The following is a 19,493-nucleotide window of genomic DNA, read 5'->3' as shown; positions in this document are numbered from 1 at the left end:
CCGGGCCGCTTCATCCCACAATGCCGCCGAATCAAGATTGGACTAGTAACGCTAAGCATATTGAACAAAATCAACACCCACAACTACTTTGTGTTCTACTCGTGCATAGAAACTACGCATAGACCTAGCTCATGATGCCACTGTTGGGGAACGTAGCAGAAATTCAAAATTTTCTACGCGTCACCAAGATCAATCTATGGAGTAAACTAGCAACGAGGGGAAGGAGAGTGCATCTACATACCCTTGTAGATCGCTAAGAGGAAGCGTTCAAGTGAACGGGGTTGATGGAGTCATACTCATCGTGATTCAAATCACCGGAGATCCTAGTGCCGAACGGACGGCACCTCCGCGTTCAACACACGTACAGCCCGGTGACGTCTCCCATGCCTTGATCCAGCAAGGAGAGAGGGAGAGGTTGAGGAAGACTCCATCCAGCAGCAGCACAACGGCGTGGTGGTGGTGGAGGAGCGTGGTACTCCAGCAAGGCTTCACCAAGCACCGCAAGAGACGAGGAGGGAGAGGGGTAGGGCTGCGCCAAGAAGGAGAGGAACTCGTGTGTCTTGGGCAGCCCAAACCTCAAGTATATATAGGGGGAGGGGAGGGTCTGCGCCCCCACCTAGGGTTCCCTCCCTAGGGGTGGCGGCAGCCCCCAGATCACATCTAGGTGGCGGCCAGGTGGAGGGGGGGAGGGAGGTGCACCAGGCATGGGCCCTAAGGCCCATCTGCCCTTAGGGTTTGCCCCCCTCCTCCCCTTAGGCGCCTTGGGCCCTTGTGGGGGGCGCACCAGCCCACCTGGGGCTGGTCCCCTCCCACACTTGGCCCATGCAGCCCTCCGGGGCTTGTGGCCCCGCTTGGTGGACCCCCGGGACCCTCCCCGTGGTCCCGGTACGTTACCGATAAACCCCGAAACTTTTCCGGCGACCAAAACAGGACTTCCCATATATAAATCTTTACCTCCGGACCATTCCGGAACTCCTCGTGACGTCCGGGATCTCATCCGGGACTCCAAACAACAAAAACATTCGGTAACCACGTATATCTATTCCCTATAACCCTAGCGTCATCGAACCTTAAGTGTGTAGACCCTACGGGTTCGGGAAACATGCAGACATGACCGAGACAACTCTCCGTCAATAACCAACAGCGGGATCTGGATACCCATGTTGGCTCCCACATGTTCCACGATGATCTCATCAGATGAACCGCGATTTCGAGGATTCAATCAATCCCGTATACAATTCCCTTTGTCTATCGGTATGATACTTGCCCGAGATTCGATCATCGGTATCCCGATACCTTGTTCAATCTCGTTACCGGCAAGTCTCTTTACTCGTTTCGTAACACATCATCCCGTGATCAACTCCTTGATCACATTGTGCACATTATGATGATGTCCTATCGAGTGGGCCCAGAGATACCTCTCCGTTCACACGAAGTGACAAATCCCAGTCTCGATTCGTGCCAACCCAACAGACACTTTTGGAGATACCTATAGTGTACCTTTATAGCCACCCAGTTACGTTGTGACGTTTGGCACACCGAAAGCACTCCTACGGTATCCAGGAGTTGCACAATCTCATGGTCTAAGGAAATGATACTTGACATTAGAAAAGCTTTAGCAAACGAACTACACGATCTTGTGCTAGGCTTAGGATTGGGTCTTGTCCATCACATCATTCTCCTAATGATGTGATCCCGTTATCAACGACATCCAATGTCCATGGTCAGGAAACCTTAACCATCTATTGATCAACGAGCCAGTCAACTAGAGGCTTACTAGGGACATGGTGTTGTCTATGTATCCACACATGTAGCTGAGTTTCCTATCAATACAATTCTAGCATGGATAATAAACGATTATCATGAACAAGGAAATATAATAATAACCAATTTATTATTGCCTCTAGCGCATATTTCCAACAATAGGTTAGTCCCAGAAATAATATAAAAGTGTAAAATAAAGCCCATTAGCATCCAAAACAGATAATATAATAGCATGGAACAATCAAAAATTATAGATACGTTGGAGACGTATCAGCAACTACTTCGGACTTGTGAAGCGGCTTGTTGATGCCTGCCCCCGGCTTGAGGTTATAAAGCGGTCGGTCTGTATTGAAGGTGCATGGATGGCCTTTGCCTGCGTCAAAACGCACTGGGCGAAGATGGATGCCAAGAAGCTAATGACCGAGGGACCACCTGAGGGCAAGGAGCACCGCCGACCTGAGTTGTATTTTGATGGTGTCCTGGAGGGATCCCGCATTGTTGCGGATCACTGTGCGAAAGACATTATCTTTGAATGAATGTATGCGAGCTCCCTCTACCTTGTATGATGAAACAAAGAGTTTATGCAATATAATGCTTATTATGTTTTTAAATTTTTACTTCATGTGCAGCCGTGTTGTATGAAATCTGAGGGTTAACAAGTCGTCGGCTTCTGCCCCCATGTAGGTAGTACGGGGGTGTTCGGGATGGAATCTAAACAATCTTGATCCAATTAGATGGTCCTTAAAGGAGTTGTTTAGCGCAACAAACCGAGCAACCAGATTATGCGGCTGTAACGCCCTCACTTAGCCATAGGAGTGCGACAATAAAAACATCGGCGCAGCCCCTAGTATCCGAACTAGAGTGCTATAGGCGTCTGATTGGGAAGTACCAATCCTTCGCGTAATGCGGAAAAAATCCCCAATGATTTGTAACCTCCGAACAGCTGACCGGCTCTCGCCGCATCATGACAGTCAGTTTTCGGCTTTCTCTACTGAGGTGCTCCTTTGGATAAACCAAGACACAATCACAGTAGTTCTCCCTTTACTACCTTAGACGATATAGCAGAACGTATGGTAGCAAGCACAGGAGCTGGGCAACCCAAATATTGACCAAAGACATGATTCGAAGCCAATGCATATAATGCTAAATTCGGGCTGCCAAACTATACTTATAAAAAGTGTTCGGACTTTTGGTGCCATAGTGTGGGGTGCTGTGCAGCCCCTGGCGAACATGAAACGTACCAAAGTGTACGGGTGCTACCTGATAGGGTTATCCACAGGGGAGCTGAAAAAAAGGAAAGAAAACAGAAAAGGTACAAAGGTAAAAACCTGGAGTCCTACAGCTCCAGCCGCAAAACTGTTCTCATTGTAATTTAATTAGTACGTCAAGGCGCATTGATACAGGTAGTGCGATAAGCAACAGGCTATTTGACATGCCGAAACCAAGGGAGAGCTGCATGTGGGTCCTGAAAAATAGGTAGAGTTATCGTTAACGAAATCGCCTAAAAAGTCCCCCATATGTCTGCGTTTCTCGCCGTCTTGGTGTGTTTATCCTTTAAGAGGACCGATGACTGGACCACCTGATGGTGCCTGTGGAATTGAGACCTGAAAAGGAAACAAGTAAAAGTGAAAGTATGTGTGTATCCGATGTCGGTTGAACCGTACTACGGACCACAAGCTAGCTATGCCTCCGTCGATGCCCATGGGATTTTGAGTGCGTATTTATGTACGTGCGGCACGAATGCCACCACTTTATTGGAACTGCGACGGAGGCCGGATTGCTAGTCGAGCTCCTGATGAGACGACCTCTCCTGCTGCAGAGTAGTTCGGACCCTCTTAATGGTGTCTGTGGGCTCGGCAGCCGAATTAGGGTTCTGCTTGAGAAGGCCGCTTTGTACTTCTGCTGCTAAGGCAGCTGTGTGCTCTTTTGTATGGAGGGAGCGTTCCATATTTTCATTGACTGTTATGACGCCACATGGACCGGGCATCTTGAGCTTGAGATAAGCATAGTGTGGTATTGCGTTGAATCGAGCGAACGCAGTTCGTCCGAGCAGTGTGTGCTGCGTGATAGCCGCTACGGAAAGGAACAATATTGAAGATTAACTCCTCGTTTCGGAAGTTGTCCGGAGATCCGGAGACAACCTCTAGTGTGATTGAGCCCGTACAGCGGGCCTCTACACCTGGCATGACTCCTTTGAAGGTAGTCCTGGTGGGCTTGATCCGAGATGGGTTAATGCCCATTTTTCGCGTTGTATCCCGATAGAGCACATTAAGGCTGCTACCTCCATCCATAAGGACGCGAGTCAAGTGGAACCCATCAATTATTGGGTCTAGGACAAGTGCGTCTGAGCCACCATGACGGATACTGGTCGGATGATCCCGGTGATCAAAGGTGATCGGGCATGACGACCATGGATTAAATTTTGGGGCGACTGGCTCTATCGCGTAGACGTCCCTGAGCACACGCTTGCGCTCCCTCTTGGGGATGTGGGTAGCGTATATCATGTTCACCGTTTTGACCTGAGGGGGAAACTTCTTCTGTCCCCCTGTGTTCGGTTGCTGGGGCTCTTCATCATCGTCCTTGCTTTGTGATCCCTTTTCCCTATTCTCGATGTTTAATTTGCCGGCCTGTTTAAAAACCCAGCAATCTCTATTTGTATGATCGGGTGGTTTGTCTGGGGTGCCATGAATCTAGCACGGACGATCAAGTATGCGGTCCAAGCTGGATGGGCCTGAATTGTTCTTTTGGAACAGATTCTTCCGTTGACCGGACTTAGAGCCCCTGAATCTGGCATTGACTGTCGTGTCCTCGGTGTTATCATTGTTGTTTTGATGTTTGTATCTGTTGCGTCGAGACTTGTCTTTGCTAGTTTTAGCTTCAGGGGTGCCGGCGTCGCTTGCATTGCTTTTTCTACGGGGCAACCAACTATCCTCGCCCGCACAAAAGCGGGTCATGAGTGCCGTGAGGGCTGCCATGGATTTTGGTTTTTCTTGGCCGAGGTGGCGAGCGAGCCATTCGTCGTGGATGCTGTGTTTGAAGGCTGCTAGGGCTTCGGCATTCGGACAATCAACGATTTGGTTCTTTTTAGTTAAGAACCTAGTCCAGAATTTCCTGGCGGACTCTTCAGGTTGTTGAACTATATGGCTTAAGTCATCAGCGTCCGGAGATCGAACATATGTACCTTGGAAGTTATCGAGGAAGGCCTCTTCCAAGTCCTCCCAGCTGCCAATAGAATTTGCAGGCAGACTGTTGAGCCAGTGCCGAGCTGGCCCCTTGAGTTTTAAAGGGAGGTATTTGATGGCGTGGAGGTCATCGCTGCGGGCCATATGAATGTGGAGAATGAAGTCTTCGATCCACACCGTGGGGTCCGTGGTTCCATCGTATGATTCTATATTCACGGGTTTGAACCCTTCTGGGAATTCATGATCCAGGACCTCATCGGTGAAGCAATGAAGGTGTGCGGCGCCTCTATATCGGGCCGTATCGCGACGTAGCTCTGATGGAGTCCGTCTGTGGTTTTCAGCCCGCGCATGACTAAATTTGTCACATCCGAATAGGTGGTCGTCATCGCGTGTCGAGGCACGTCCTTGCGATCCGTAGATTGATCTAGTATGTCCTGCTTTACTGTTCAGGTTTTGCCGGAGGTCACATGTGTGACCGTGGGCTAGTTTACCTCTACCTGTGCGCTGAGGCGGGGCTGGCTGGTGTTCGGTGTGAGTTGCTGTTTTGTCTCGACCACGTGGTGGTTGGTCAGCCGCATTGTACGATGGAGGTATGTATTCTGGCGCCTCCTCGTCAAACTGAGGTAGCAATTTGCGCTTTGGGTACCTTTTGGTTGGGCGCTTGAGGCCATATTCTTCGATTGCTAGGACGTCGGTCCATTTATCATTGAGCAGATCTTGGTCAGCTTGAAGCTGCTGCTGCTTCTTTTTCAGGATCCTTGCAGTGGCAATTAGCTGGAGCTTGAAGCGCTCCTGCTCAAGAGGTTCCTCAGGCACGATGAAATCCTCGGTGCCTATGCTCACCTCATCGCCGGAGAGCGGAAGGTAATTATCGTCCTCCGAATCTTCATGCATGGCATGTTTACCGGGGCTAACCTGCCCGCCTTCCCGTTTATCTTGTTCATTAGCTGTATCGATGGGGTCTTCGTTGTCTTCGGCACCTTCTGGAGTGTTATCTTCTCTTGTGCTGGTGTTTGTTGTCTTTACTGCGGCGTGACTTAGAGCGGCGCCGCTGACGCTGACGCTTGGACTGTATTTCACAAGGTTTATCCTCAGCTGGATCTTCCTTGTCCTCGCCGCTGTTCTCCTTTGGTGCATCCACCATGTATACATCATACGAGGAAGTGGCCGTCCAGCATCCGGTGAACGGCGGATTTTGGGCCTCTTCTTCTCCGGCATCGTCGTCCATACCGTCGATGTCTTCGGAGTCGTAATCAAGTTCGTCGGTCAAATCCTCAATCGTGGCTATGAAGTGGGTGGCGGGTGGGAAGCAAAATTCTCCACCGTCAGCCCCTAGTTCAAGCCGGATATAGTTCAGCTGTGAGTCCCCCGCCAAGGACAGGTTTTTTAATGAGTTTAGCACATCACCCAAAGGCGAGTGCTGGAAGATGTCTGCGACACTGAATTCGAAGATCGACAAACGATCAAGCTCGGCGTCCGCGGGCTCACGCGGTTCGGAACTTACGACCGGAGACGAGTCCGGAGTTCCGCTGACAAAAACGCCGTGAGAGGTTAAGTCTATGTGCGGATCCAACGCCGTGGAATCTGTGGCCTCCGTAGTGGGGTTGATCCTCCCGTCCTTGGATGGCGCAGCTTGCTCCGGATCTAGGGCCAGAGCGGTTATAGGAGCAATCTTCTGGATGCAGCCAGATGGCAGATTTAGGTTATGATCATCGGGGTGACTGGGAGCGGCTACCGCGGTCTCGAATCCGGCGAAGATCAAGTCTCCACGGATGTCCGCAACATAGTTCAAGCTCCCAAATCTGACCTGATGGCCAGGGACGTAGCTTTCGATCTGCTCTAGATGGCCAAACGAGTTGGCCCGTAGTGCGAAGCCGCCAAACACGAAGATCTGTCCGGGAAGGAAAGTTTCTCCTTGGACAGCATCATTATTGACAATCGAAGGGGCCATCAAACCTTTTGGCGACGGCACAGTGGAACTCTCAATGAAAGCACCAAAGTCGGTGTCAAAACCGGCGGATCTCGGGTAGGGGGTCCCGAACTGTGCGTCTAAGGTCGATGGTAACAGGAGACAAGGGACATGATGTTTACCCAGGTTCGGGCCCTCTCTATGGAGGTAATACCCTACGTCCTGCTTGATTGATATTGATGAATATGAGTATTACAAGAGTTGATCTACCTCGAGATCGTAATGGCTAAACCCTAGAGGTCTAGCTTGTATGGCTATGATAATGAATCTCTCCCTCTCCGGACTAAGTCCTCCGGTTTATATAGACACCGGGAGGATCTAGGGTTATACAAGGTCGGTTACAAAGAAGGGAATCTACATATTCGGTCGCCAAGCTTGCCTTCCACGCCAAGGAGAGTCCCATCCGGACGTGGGTGCAGTCTTCGGTCTTCGTATCTTCACAGCCCATCAGTCCGGCCCATGGCCAACAGGCCGGACGCCCGAGGACCCCTTAGTCCAGGACTTCGTCAATGGTGTCCAACACAATACCGACTTTTAGAAGAAGTGTAAGAAGACCTTCAAGAAGAACAAGAAGGATGAGGGCACTTGTGGTTCAATTGAACATTGGGCCAACAAGTGCCCAACCAAGTTTAAGAAGTCAGGACAGGACTTCAAGTCTGTCAAAATGATTGTGGGCAACAATGAGAATGGTGCACTGGGTACAGTAATTTATTTACTATTTTTCAGTGTTTTAGCCTACCGATTGGTGGGTGGACACAGGTGCAGGTGGTCATGTGTGTGCTGACATTTCATTTTTCACTTCTTACCAGGTCACAAGCCACAGGTCTGTATTGATGAGGAATGGTGCGAGTGCTTTTGCTCATGGTGTTGGCATGGTCAATCTGAAGTTTACTTCGGGGAGGATCGTGCAGCTAAATAACATGCAACATGTCCCCGCCATCAAGAAGAACCTCGTTAGTGGCTCCCTTCTATGTAGAGAAGGGTTTAAGTTGGTCTTCGAGTATAATAAATTAGTTGTTACTAAATATGGACTATTTGTTGGAAAAGGTTATGAGAGCGGAGGGATGTTTCGCCTTTCCCTCACAGATTTTTGTAATAAAGTCGTGAACCATATTCATTTGAGTGTTAATGAATCTAAAGTTTGGCATTCACGTCTTTGTCACATTAGTTTTGGTTTTATGACGCGGCTAGCTAAGTTGGATTTAATCCTGAGTTTCACTTGAGCCAAATGTTCTAAGTGTCTTTCATGTGTGCAAGCTAAGCAACCTCGTAAGCCTCACAAGGCCGTGGAGGAGAGACACTTGGCACTAGTAGAACTCATACATTCTGATCTTTGTGAGATGAATGGTGTGTTGACTAAAGGTGGAAAGAAATACTTCATGACATTGGTAGATGATTCCACTAGATATTGTTATGTGTATCTATTAAATACTTCCTCAATTCCAAAATATAGTGCGTCTGTGCTTTCGGAGGTCCAACTTTGACCATATATTGAACCAACGAGATTGACTGCGGCGGGAGAAAAAATTATATAATTGAAAACTTCTTTTGAATACGAATTCACTGGTATAACTTTTGCTCCCGCCACAATCGGTCTCGTTGGTTAAATTTATGGTCAAAGTTGAAGCACGGAATAGAGGAAGCACTATATTTTAGAACGGAGGGAGTACTAAAGATGAGGCTCTACACTACTTTAAAATCTATAAGGCAGAAGTTGAGAATCAACTTGGAAAGAAAATTAAATGAGTCCGGTCAAATCATTGTGGAGAGTACTTCTCGAGTAAGTTTGATTCTTTTTGTGCAGAAAACAGCATTATTCATGAGAGGACGCCTCCCTATTCACCCCAGTCAAACAGGGTTGCCGAGCGGAAAAATCGTACTCTAACTGATTTGGTTAATGCCATGTTAGATACATCGGTTTTATCCAAGGCATGGTGGGGGAGGCTATATTGACGGCATGTCATGTCCTGAATAAAGTTCTGACAAAGGATAATGAAATCACTCCCTATGAGAAATGGGCGAAGAGAAGGACAACACTCTCGTATTTGCGTACTTGGGGCTGTTTGGCAAAAGTCAATGTGCCGATTCCCAAAAAGCGTAAGCTTGGATCCAAGACTGTGGACTGCGTTAATTTGGGCTATGCTAAGAACAATGTTGGCTATAGATTTCTAGTAGTGAAATATGAGGTACCTGACCAGAAGGTCGGTACAATTATGGAGTCTAAAGATGCTACATTCTTCGAGGATATTTTTCCTATGAGAGATACGCAAAGCACTTCTAGATAGGAATCTGAGGAGACTCCTGAGCCTGCCATTCCTATGGAATATTATGAACAAACACATGATGAAAATCCTAAGGAGGATGACGAGGAAATCCTTGGTAGGGGCAAGAGACAAAGGACTGCAAAGACCTTTGGTGATAATTTCTTCGTGTACCTCATGGATGATACTCCCACTTCTATTTCAGAAGCGTATGCCTCTCCAGAAGCTGACTACTGGAAGGATGCGGTACGTAGAGAGATGGATTTCATCATGGGTAATGGGACATGGGAGATCACTGAGAGTCCTTATGGTTGCAAACCATTGGGATGTAAGTGGGTGTTCAAAAAGAAGCTTAGTCCCGATGGTACGATTGAAAAGTACAAGGCTAGACTTGTGGCCAAGGGCTATGACCAGAAAGAAGAGGAAGATTTCTTCAATACTTATTCACTAGTGGCCAGACTAACCACCATTCAAGTATTACTCTCGTTGGCGGACTCACATGGTCTTCTCGTCCACCAGATGGATGTTAAGACGGCTTTTCTGAATGGAGAGCTAAACAAGGAAATCTACATGCAACAGCCAGATGGCTTTGTGATAGATGGTCAGGAAAGAAAGGTGTGTAGGTTGCTAAAATATTTATATGGCCTAAAACAAGCACCTAAGCAATGGCATGATATGTTTAATACAACTCTGACATCCGTTGGCTTCGTTGTTAATGAAGCTAACAAATGTGTATACTATCGACATGGTGGGGGCGAAGGAGTTATACTGTGCTTGTATGTTGATGACATACCGATATTCGAAACCAACCTCGAAGTCATTGAGGAGTTCATGTCGTTTCTATCTCAGAACTTTGAGATGAAAGACCTTGGTGTGGCTGATGTTATCTTGAAAATCAAGCTACTGAGAGATGATGATGGTGGGATTACACTTCTGCAATCCCATTATGTTGAGAAGGTGTTGAGTCGTTTTGGATATTCAGACTGTACACCATCTCAAACACCATATGATCCTAGCGTGTTGATTCAAAAGTCCAAAGGCACGGCTAAAGATCAATTGAGATACTCTCAAATCATTGGTTCACTGATGTACCTAGCGAGCGCAACGAGGCCTGACATCGCGTTTGCTATGAGCAAACTGAGTCGATTTGTTTCTAAACTGGGTGATGTACATTGGCTGGTAGTTGAAAGAGTTATGCGCTATCTAAAAGGTACTATGAACTATGGACTTCACTATACCGGAGACTCGTCGATACTTGAAGGGTATAGTGATGATGAGATGAAGGCCACAACTAGGTACATGTTTACTCTTGGAGGTGGCGCTGTTTCCTGGAAGTCTTGCAAGCAAACAATCTTAACGAGATCGGCAATGGAAGTGGAATTAACAGCATTAGACACATCTGGTGTCTAAGCAGGATGGCTTCGAGATCTTTTGATGGACTTGCCATTGGTTGAGAAGCCGGTTCCGGCTATCCTTATGAACTGTGATAATCAAACTGTTATCACCAAGGTGAAGAGTTCAAAGGATAACATGAAGTCCAACAAACACATAAGAATGAGATTAAAAGCTATCAGAAAACTAAGAAACTCCGGAGTGATATCGTTGGACTATATCCATACGGCTAAGAATCTGGCAGATCCCTTTACAAAAAGGCTATCACGTGTTGTGATAGATAATGCGTCAAGGGAGATGGGTATGAGACCCAGATGAGTTGCCAGGGTGGTAACCCAACATATGTGATCGGAGTTCCCGTGAAGTAGGATCTGGGAAAACAAGCCAGTGGTGAAATGAGGAGAGTAACTATACTCACCCACTCCGTTGGAGATGCAATACTCTCGATATTGTATGGTGTGATGACTACTGTCTTAATGTGTTCCAAAGCTTATGTAAGCAAGATGTTATCCTATAGAGCGATCTTTGAAGGAACACACCTATATGAGCCCGACTGCTGGTCACAGTCTATGAGATTGGGGTGATCTCTAGTAAGCTCATGAATAGGCCAGGAGTGTGACTTATATGCTCCACCCGAGGGATCAGCCTTTGGCAGCCTAGTACTAGTAAGACATGTGGTGAAGCTTCTTTACGCCAAACTGACAATTCAAGGCTTAGTCCATTGTTCAGTTGTGAAGGAGTGTAGCTACTTGCTCTAGGTGAAGCTCAATCTTAACAGGTCTTCACTGAAACACTGGTATATCGAAACAACAATTGGATGTAGTGGGATTTAGGCCCACCTAGTAATTTCAGTAAATCTGTAAGGGCCCATGGCACTAGGTGTAGTGCGAAGTTTAGTCCCCCCTCCCCCGCTAGTGGAGAAGGAGTTGGACCTCTTTATAAGGATTTATTGTCTACATGTTATTGAAGCTTGAGAAGAGAAGAGGCCCTCGCGCACTCCTCCTCCGCCGCCCGCCTCGCCACGCCACGACGCGCCGCCAGTTTCGGGAATGAGCCGACCGAGCTCATACCTACGTGCTTATTTTTTGCCAGTCACTAACCGAGAGTTTACTGACAGCTGGGCCACGATCTGAGATGTCGAATCGTGGGCTTTCACGGACTCGGGCATGGGTCGAGCCCACCTCTCTCAACGTGGATGCGCCAATATAAGTGTGAGGTGTCTCCTAACCCTAGCCGCCACGAACATATCACATATGCTCCACACGCACGCCCATCGTCGTTCCTTTGCTGCTGCCGCCGCCGGTGACTCCATCCCATCCGCCGCGTACACGGTCGATGGGAGAGCAGATCTCTGAAACCCCGCCCCTCCTGATCCTGTACGGAAGAGGGGGCGAATAGGTTTTTGGGACGCGACTGCTCGCCTCCGATCCACTACTTCCTCTGCGTTCGCGTCATCTTCATCATCACCATGTCACAGTCCGACGCCGACCGTCTCGCTGCCGAGAAGCTCGAGGCTGACAAGAAGGCCGCCGAGGACGCTACTGCCACCACCTCCGCCACGGCTTCTGCCTGGCCTGCTGGAGGGTATAACACGTTACACTCCTGTTTATTTTCGTATTAGCGGTATTAGCAGTATGTGTAGATATGTCTACTGTTTGCGTAGTACATGCTTGGTTAGATCAGAATCGGTATGTCGTTAATTCAGTCAATGTCATGCTAGTGATTTATCTATGGATTAAAGTAATCGAAAAATTGTCCATTTACTCAGCATGCGTGTGTGCAATGCAGGTACAGGCTTGCTGTGAGCCTGACGACTTTGACTGTTTTATTACATACGAGTCAGGGTTTCAATTGTTTGCAGAAGTGCACTACTGAACAGAATTTCCACTGTTTGGATGTATTTACTGAACAGAATGGTTCACATGGAGGCACATAATTAGAGGCCGGGCTACTACTTGGATCTCGCCATGGATCAGGCATGGATGAATTTCCACTGTTTGAATGTATTTACTAAACAGAATTTCATTCATTTATCTGAAGTTTATGCACCCATGCCTTAAGTTTTATTGTTCTTTTGCACGACAAATGATACATAAGTCTTCCAATCTCAATCAATTGTGAAAATAAATATATGAGAAAAATTAATATATCCTAATATTGGTATGTGGATTGCAAATAGGATTTGTAATCTTCATCTATATTCATGCAACAGATTTGTCTCTCCCTGGGTTTTGAAGTCTCAATTTCTGCTCCCGTTGCCACAAAATAGATATTTTTTTCGACAAACAAGTATTGTAAAGCATGTGTGTTTCAAACATTTCTGTTTTAGAATTTTAGAGTATGTTAATGCTTTCTTTATCATTTCTCCGTTAGATAAATATGATTCTTCATGCTTAGTTGATTTTTCTATTTTTGAAGTGAACTATAATTTGGAATCAATCAATTATTTATTTGTTTTCATAAGCTTCTTAACTTTTACATATCGTGGTGTGTTTCTAATTATTACTTTAGCTTTTAATATGTCGTCATTGCAATTAAAGAAGCGACAGGGGGAGGGGTAACCAACAATATGAGTGGGCAGCCGTGTTGAAACGAAGGCGTCGACCTGTGAGGGGGACGACTGAGTCATGCTTACTAAATTAGGGTTATATGATGTTTTTTTTCTTCCATTGCAACGCTCGGGCAAATTTGCTAGTATAACTAATAGTACATATATCATCATTTTTTTGCCGGCAAAAAATGATAAAGAGATCAAGTCATTATACATGATCAGCCTGTACCATGCTGGCTCTCCCTACTTGCAAGCTCAGAACAAAATGTCCTAGCAACCTATGTAGTACATTTACATCTCTGCATGAAGCAAAATGGCGAGGTTGCGGATGGAAGTACTTCCAAACGCTAAGCCTCCTCCTTCACCTTTGATGATCCAGGTAAGCATGGATGACTTTGGATCATCGGCGCAGCATTCATTCCCATGCAGCTGAGCAAGCCGGCTTGAACGCAAGGATTGCCACGGTTCTGTCTATCGCGTTCGTCTCCCGTTCTGCACGGTCTGATGTCGAGGTGCTGAAATTGTCCAGTGAAAACAATTAGGATTAGCAACACATCCACACTACATAAAAAACGGGACCATACTATCAAGAGGCATAGCATATGGTGAACATTCTACAATTGCTCCGGACTATGTACCTAGATTCGGTGCCCTCTGATTGCTGAAAACTTTGCTCGTTTGAGCATGTCAGTGTTCCTCCATTTACAGCAGTGCACTGCGCTTCCGAGCTTTCAGCCAGCCTGTAGAAAGCGTCACGGAGGCATACACGTGTCTTCTTTGTCAGCTTCAAAAGCAGATGTTTCATAGTTACAGACATGTAAAGATGCAAAGGTTACATGAACAAACTGGACATGCCAAAATGGTAGCCCCTCTTCCGGTGAACATACCTGAAACATGACATCTTCAAGTTCCTCAAGCACTGCTACTTCCCCGTTGGAGGAGCTCTCTATATCGGCCACTGATCTACTCCTCTTCATGGTGCTCACCTCAGCCTGCAATTTAACAAAATTTAGTTTAAGCCAAATAAGTAATTTATTCAGTAACTATAGATGCTTGAACAAACAATCTTCTGTACTGGAGCAGGATTATACCTTGTCCTGGGAGGCACTCAGTAGTGTTTGTAAGCTGCCATCAGCGCTGCTAGGATCATTTTGCAAGTCATGGCTGAACAAAGGAAAGCCGCAAGTATCCATGGTGTCCATTTCATTATGACCCGGATTTGTTTCTTGATTTTGAGAATCAGTCAATACTCCACTCAGCATGTTCTCATAGGACAGCAGCCTGTGCATGGAGCCAGGGAACATATCAAGTGCCTGAAACGGCGCATCCATCATCCTCATTTCATCATCTGAAAATTGACTCCTGAAAAAGTTTTTGGACAAATGGGCTTACAACCATGCATAAGATCTACGGCGACCACTCGCACATTACTTTCTATATGAGCCTTTAGTAAAGCACTACACTAGTGTTGTGTACATACAAGAAGATGTCGTTTGTTTCCTTGGAGTGTTGTAGTTCCAACGGCGCTGGCCCCTCAGAATGTTCTTCTGAAGGCCCTGTGCTGCAATCTGAAGATGCAACTCTGGGACATGCTGAAGACCTCTCCTGTTGGCTGCTCCTCTCATGTTCCTCGGCGTCGTCGAAACATTGCTCGATGCCATTCTCATGCTCGTCTGAGTATAGGCTTGTTGTGTTCAAATCATCAGATAGCCTTGAATTCCATTGTGTCCAGTAATTTCCTTGCTCTGTCTTTTGATTCCCGGCGAGTTCGTCGCCAGATGGGAAGATGCTTCCACCTTCTGCCAGGGTATAACACGACATGCTACTCATCTGGAAGATGTATGACACTATTAGAACATTAACCAAACTACATGTACGTCAGACAAGCAAATTTTGTATTCATAGGTGACTGCTGGAGTTATAATTCATCGATTCAGGATCTCTTTCAATTCAGGGCTAACCAGTTTGCAAATAGCCGAGCAAAAAGGGACAAGTCACTCGTGCGTATTCAAGAAAAAAAGGGACAAGTAATCAAATCTAAGCATCAAAAATGATTTCTGTTTCTTTCAAAGCTAAGCGAAAGGCAGAACTTTTTTACAGTACCCGCTGGTTGCTGCTACTCGTGCCATATACTCTAACCGCGAGTTAGCAATCCCCAACCGCGGCTTAATCCTAGCCTCGTAGTTAAGTCCGTTATCTACGTTACGCATACTACACGGCTAATTTTTTTCACAATAGAAATTATAAAGGGAAAGTGAAAAGCATCAACATATCAATTCACGGCAGATCGGGGTAAGCATTGACCAGAAGAGGCCACCGGTTGGGCACTTGGGCACGACCTCCGCACCGATGCCGTCCGCCGTGGCGGCTCGCACAGTCGGCTGCACGGAGCCCGGCTTCCAGGTGCGGTGCAGCGGCGGCGGAAGCGGAATATGGGACTCTGGGCAGCGGGCCGCCGGCGCCCCTTTCAGGCCGGGGGAAGGTGGAAGCCATGGACTCTTGGACGGGTAAATCTTAGCATCTCCATGAATCAACGAATCCATCCTTCCGTTGCTTGTTGTTGGCGATGGCGAGTTGGAATCGAGATCCACTGTCGTTGCTTTGGTTCGCTGAATGTTATCGACTCGTGGCGTTCCCCACGTCGACCCCGACCCTCGATCCGGATGGACGAACCCGGTTCGAGGACCGCTGCCTCCTTCCCCGTTCCCGGCAACTATATTCCATATGAGGGACAAAGCTAGCTAGCTACCGGCAGAGGTTAAAAAGAAATTAGCCTTACGGACGAAATCTTACGGGGAGAGCACGGAGTAGAGCAATTGAGCGGAGAACAAATCAACAGAGGAAGAACAGAAGAGTAAATCAGCAGCGCACAAACCTTTTCTGTCTTGTCCTGGGTGCTGTTCTTGAAGAACAGATGAGGAAGGGGAGCTGCTCTTGTGGATGCGCGGAAGGAAGCGTCTAGGCGGCTGCTGCTGCTGCTTGTATAATTGTGGTGGACGGGGAGAAGAGAAGATGAGGAGGGGATTGCTCTACTTAACGACCAAAGCGACACAATGGCAGGCGGGCCAGACGGGCGGTCGGGCCCGCGGGTCAGTGCTGTGGTGGGCCCGGGCTGGTGAGGTGTGAGCCGATGGGCCAAGCAAAAGTGGAGCCGCAAACTTGTGGCTGGAGAGGGTGCTTATCTAAATCAAGGCTGCCGCTGCGCCACGTACGCCTAAGGATCCTTTGCTCAAATATAGTGCGCTCTATCCTCCCACGTAATTTGGCAGGGAGGCGGAAACACCCCTGCCTAACTACTATTTCCGCTCAGCCCTCGAACGTGCCAAGGCATCTGGTGGGTGATGTAAACTAGCTGTGGTATCCAAAAAGATGCCGTCTGGGTTACTTTATATTGTACTAGTCGAATACCGTGCGTTATCACGAAAGAGATGTTACCAATCAAATTATTGCACTATCAATGTTTGACGTGCTTTACTTTGGAGTATAATATAATTTGATCAGTTTGGTTATAGCGAATACATTATTTATTTAGGCGTATCATAGAAGTTCTATGAGCTCTAAGTTTTATGAATGAATTTTTTAGATAACAACTTTCAAAGACTAAAATTGAATCTGAAATTTAAGTGACAACTCTATTACTTAGACAATTCGTTTCCTTCTCCATGTCACACCATTTTCTTTGCGTCGCAGACAAAAGCTATATTGAAGCAATCTGTCACATGGTGTAGTTGACAGTGTAGATCATAAAGGTTCCATGTACAGTCTATGTACATCAGCCAACACCACAAAGATTAGAGATGCGTGCATGACGCGGTAAAGAAAAATTAATCACTAAATTTGGTACTTTATTTGAAACAAAATAATTAGATATTAAATGACACCAATAAAATAGTACTCCCTCCTGTATATTAATATTCATGGTGATTTCGTGTCATTATCATTAACAAAATAACCTATAGAAAATTATTCCCTTCTCTTGATCATACCATGCTACCCATTAGTACTCTCAATGTTAGTGAATAATGACAAATCATAACATCAAAGTATAAGAACAAACTTGTTTTGGTGACCAGAAATAAATTACCTGCACAAGTCATTCTTAAAGCTACAGGATGCAAGAGGAAAGCATAGTTAGAGCTACAGGATATAAGAGGAAAACATAGTCACACAGGACGAACAAAAGGGAGAGACAAACAAGATGATTACATGAACACAATGTGTCCTAGGTCCTCTCCCGCCGCCCTGGCTACTGCCTGCCCTGCACTCGCGCACGCCACTCCGCAGCTGTCCCAAGCATCAACCATGTGCCTCTCCCGCGCCCTTCAGTAGCCCCACGAGCACCTGGCAGCCGTCACCGGCGCCCTCGCCTGCGATTCTGCGATGCCGAGACGAGCGGTCCTGCACCGGGATGAATGTAGCTAGAGCGATGGCCATGTCTGTACGCTCAGCCGTAGCACGCCCTTGTAGACCACAAAGAGAGAATGAGCATAAGAGATGAGGGAAAAAACTACCTGGATTGCAGCCGCCACTGCCCTAGCTCAGGCACGCTGCCGACTTGTTTTCTGCTCCTCCATGAGTCGTGGCAATTCGAGGGGGCTCCGGGCCTCAGCCGCTTCCGCCTCGACGATCAACCCTGTCCAGGGCTCGGGGCTTTATAGAGGACCACCAGGAGCATCTCGATGAAGACGATAGAGACAACGCCGCCGCGGCGACCGATGCTGGTGAGTTCAGAGGCCAGGAGGTAGAGCGCGATGGCCACCCCAAACGTAGGCGTGAACCCTGCGCGTCCACCACTTCCCCGCCCGCGTCATGCTAGTGACGCGCTCCTCGAGGAGGAACACCATTGAAACGGTGCACATGGCGGCCTCCCGTCTGGCACGATGGCGAGCATGACCAGGAAGGAGGAACATGCATGGTCAGGTCGTTAGGAAATAAGGAGAAGCCCTAGCAGATCGTGCATGTATAGATGTGTGCATACCGGTGCGTTGATTTTGCCTGGTCTAGCGGCAGTTCTGGATTGCATAGGAAACGTGCATGCGTGGGTAGGGTTGTTTCTTTTTTGGTTTTCCCCTTGTAAACCGGAGGGTTGGAAGTGTGGGAGGTGCTGTAAAAAGATCGTTGCGGTTCTCGCGAGAGGCGATCATGGTCTCGTGGATGGATCGTGGGAAGGAGGTGGCCCAATGATACGTGTCCAATCGAACGAGGTGTCGAACCACGAGGGGAGGTCGAACCATCACGACGTTCGATCCCCCTTTAATAGTAGAGATAAAAAAGCTGCGCCAACAGTTGCCTCCAATGGCGTGCATCAAAAAACCACTAAATGTTTTCGGCCGTCGGTTCGGACACTTTTTGTCATCCAACGTCGTGTCCGAGGTTCGGACGTTCGAAATCCCGCAAACCAAAAGCAAAACAGTTGGAGGTTGCGGGCTTTCGAACATGCGTCATGCAGACATCCGACTGAGCGGCCCCATCCAAGACTCTCGCCACGCGGATCGCTTCAGGAGGCTCGCCGCACATTAACTGCCACTTAGAGTGGACGCGGCGGATGACCATTCATGGGATGACATATCTGCATAGGAAATTATCTACAAGTTGTTTAGCTTGTTTTGATGTGAAATGACTAGGAGGTGTCCGCGAGAGAAACATGATCTGCGTCAAAGCATAATTTGAAGTAGTTGAGGCAAAGACATTAAGTGACGATTTCAAAACAATAGAAAGTACACTTCATAGTGACTAAGACAAGATCTAATACAAAGTGAACATGCTTGTTAGCGTGCGTAAAAATGCGGTGGCATAATCGGTACGGTACTTCCGAATAAGAAAAGAAGGGCGAGGGAGTTGATTTTTGCTTGGGCTTTTCATGGAGCCCAGAAATTTCAAAAATTTAAGAGTTGATTTTTTTAAGATTAAAAAATTCTGAAAGTAAATACACAATTACTTAGAGATGTATTCTACATGTGTGTAAATTTCATTATGAAACACTTATTGTTGTGAGCTGTAAAAAAACAAAATCATGTATTTCATTATGTTGTACATATTTTTTGTATTCTCTGACATACCCAATCCAGGGAGGATAGGAATCATCTTTTTTTCAGTGTAATTTTTAGTATTATAATTTGGAATTATCTTAAAATCTGTTGGCCTGCTGTAAATGATATGACTGATATTGTTGTCAAGACCAGGAAGGACTTTGCCAAGCCCTTCTTTTGTTGAAGTGGTGTTTACATCATGGTGGGATATTTGGGTCACTAGAAATGACAAAGTCTTCAGAAATGAAAGACCTACTTTTGATAGATGGATAGTTGGCTTTATTCATGATATTTCACTGTTGGCACACAGGATCAAGGCTAGATACAAAGAGGAACTTACCAGAT

At 46.9% G+C, this 19,493-nt stretch overlaps 1 protein-coding gene across 1 annotated transcript; it reads right to left on the bottom strand.

Moving 5' to 3' along the window:
• Window positions 1-13,218: 13,218 nt before the first annotated feature.
• Window positions 13,219-16,127, bottom strand: LOC119363828 (protein LNK4-like). The gene is made up of 6 exons (XM_037629195.1): window positions 15,995-16,127; window positions 14,600-14,949; window positions 14,211-14,481; window positions 14,007-14,111; window positions 13,758-13,903; window positions 13,219-13,634 (listed from the first exon to the last, which is right to left on the bottom strand). Exons 2-6 carry the CDS (start codon window positions 14,947-14,949, stop codon window positions 13,535-13,537), a joined length of 972 nt encoding a protein of 323 aa, XP_037485092.1. The 5' UTR covers window positions 15,995-16,127; the 3' UTR covers window positions 13,219-13,534.
• Between the last annotated feature and the right edge of the window lie 3,366 nt (window positions 16,128-19,493).

Source organism: Triticum dicoccoides, chromosome 1A (assembly GCF_002162155.2).
Source record: "Triticum dicoccoides isolate Atlit2015 ecotype Zavitan chromosome 1A, WEW_v2.0, whole genome shotgun sequence".
NCBI classification, from domain to species: Eukaryota; Viridiplantae; Streptophyta; class Magnoliopsida; order Poales; family Poaceae; genus Triticum; species Triticum dicoccoides.
The sequence above is the reverse complement of the archived record's forward strand: the minus strand, read 5'-3'. Positions and strand labels throughout refer to the sequence as shown.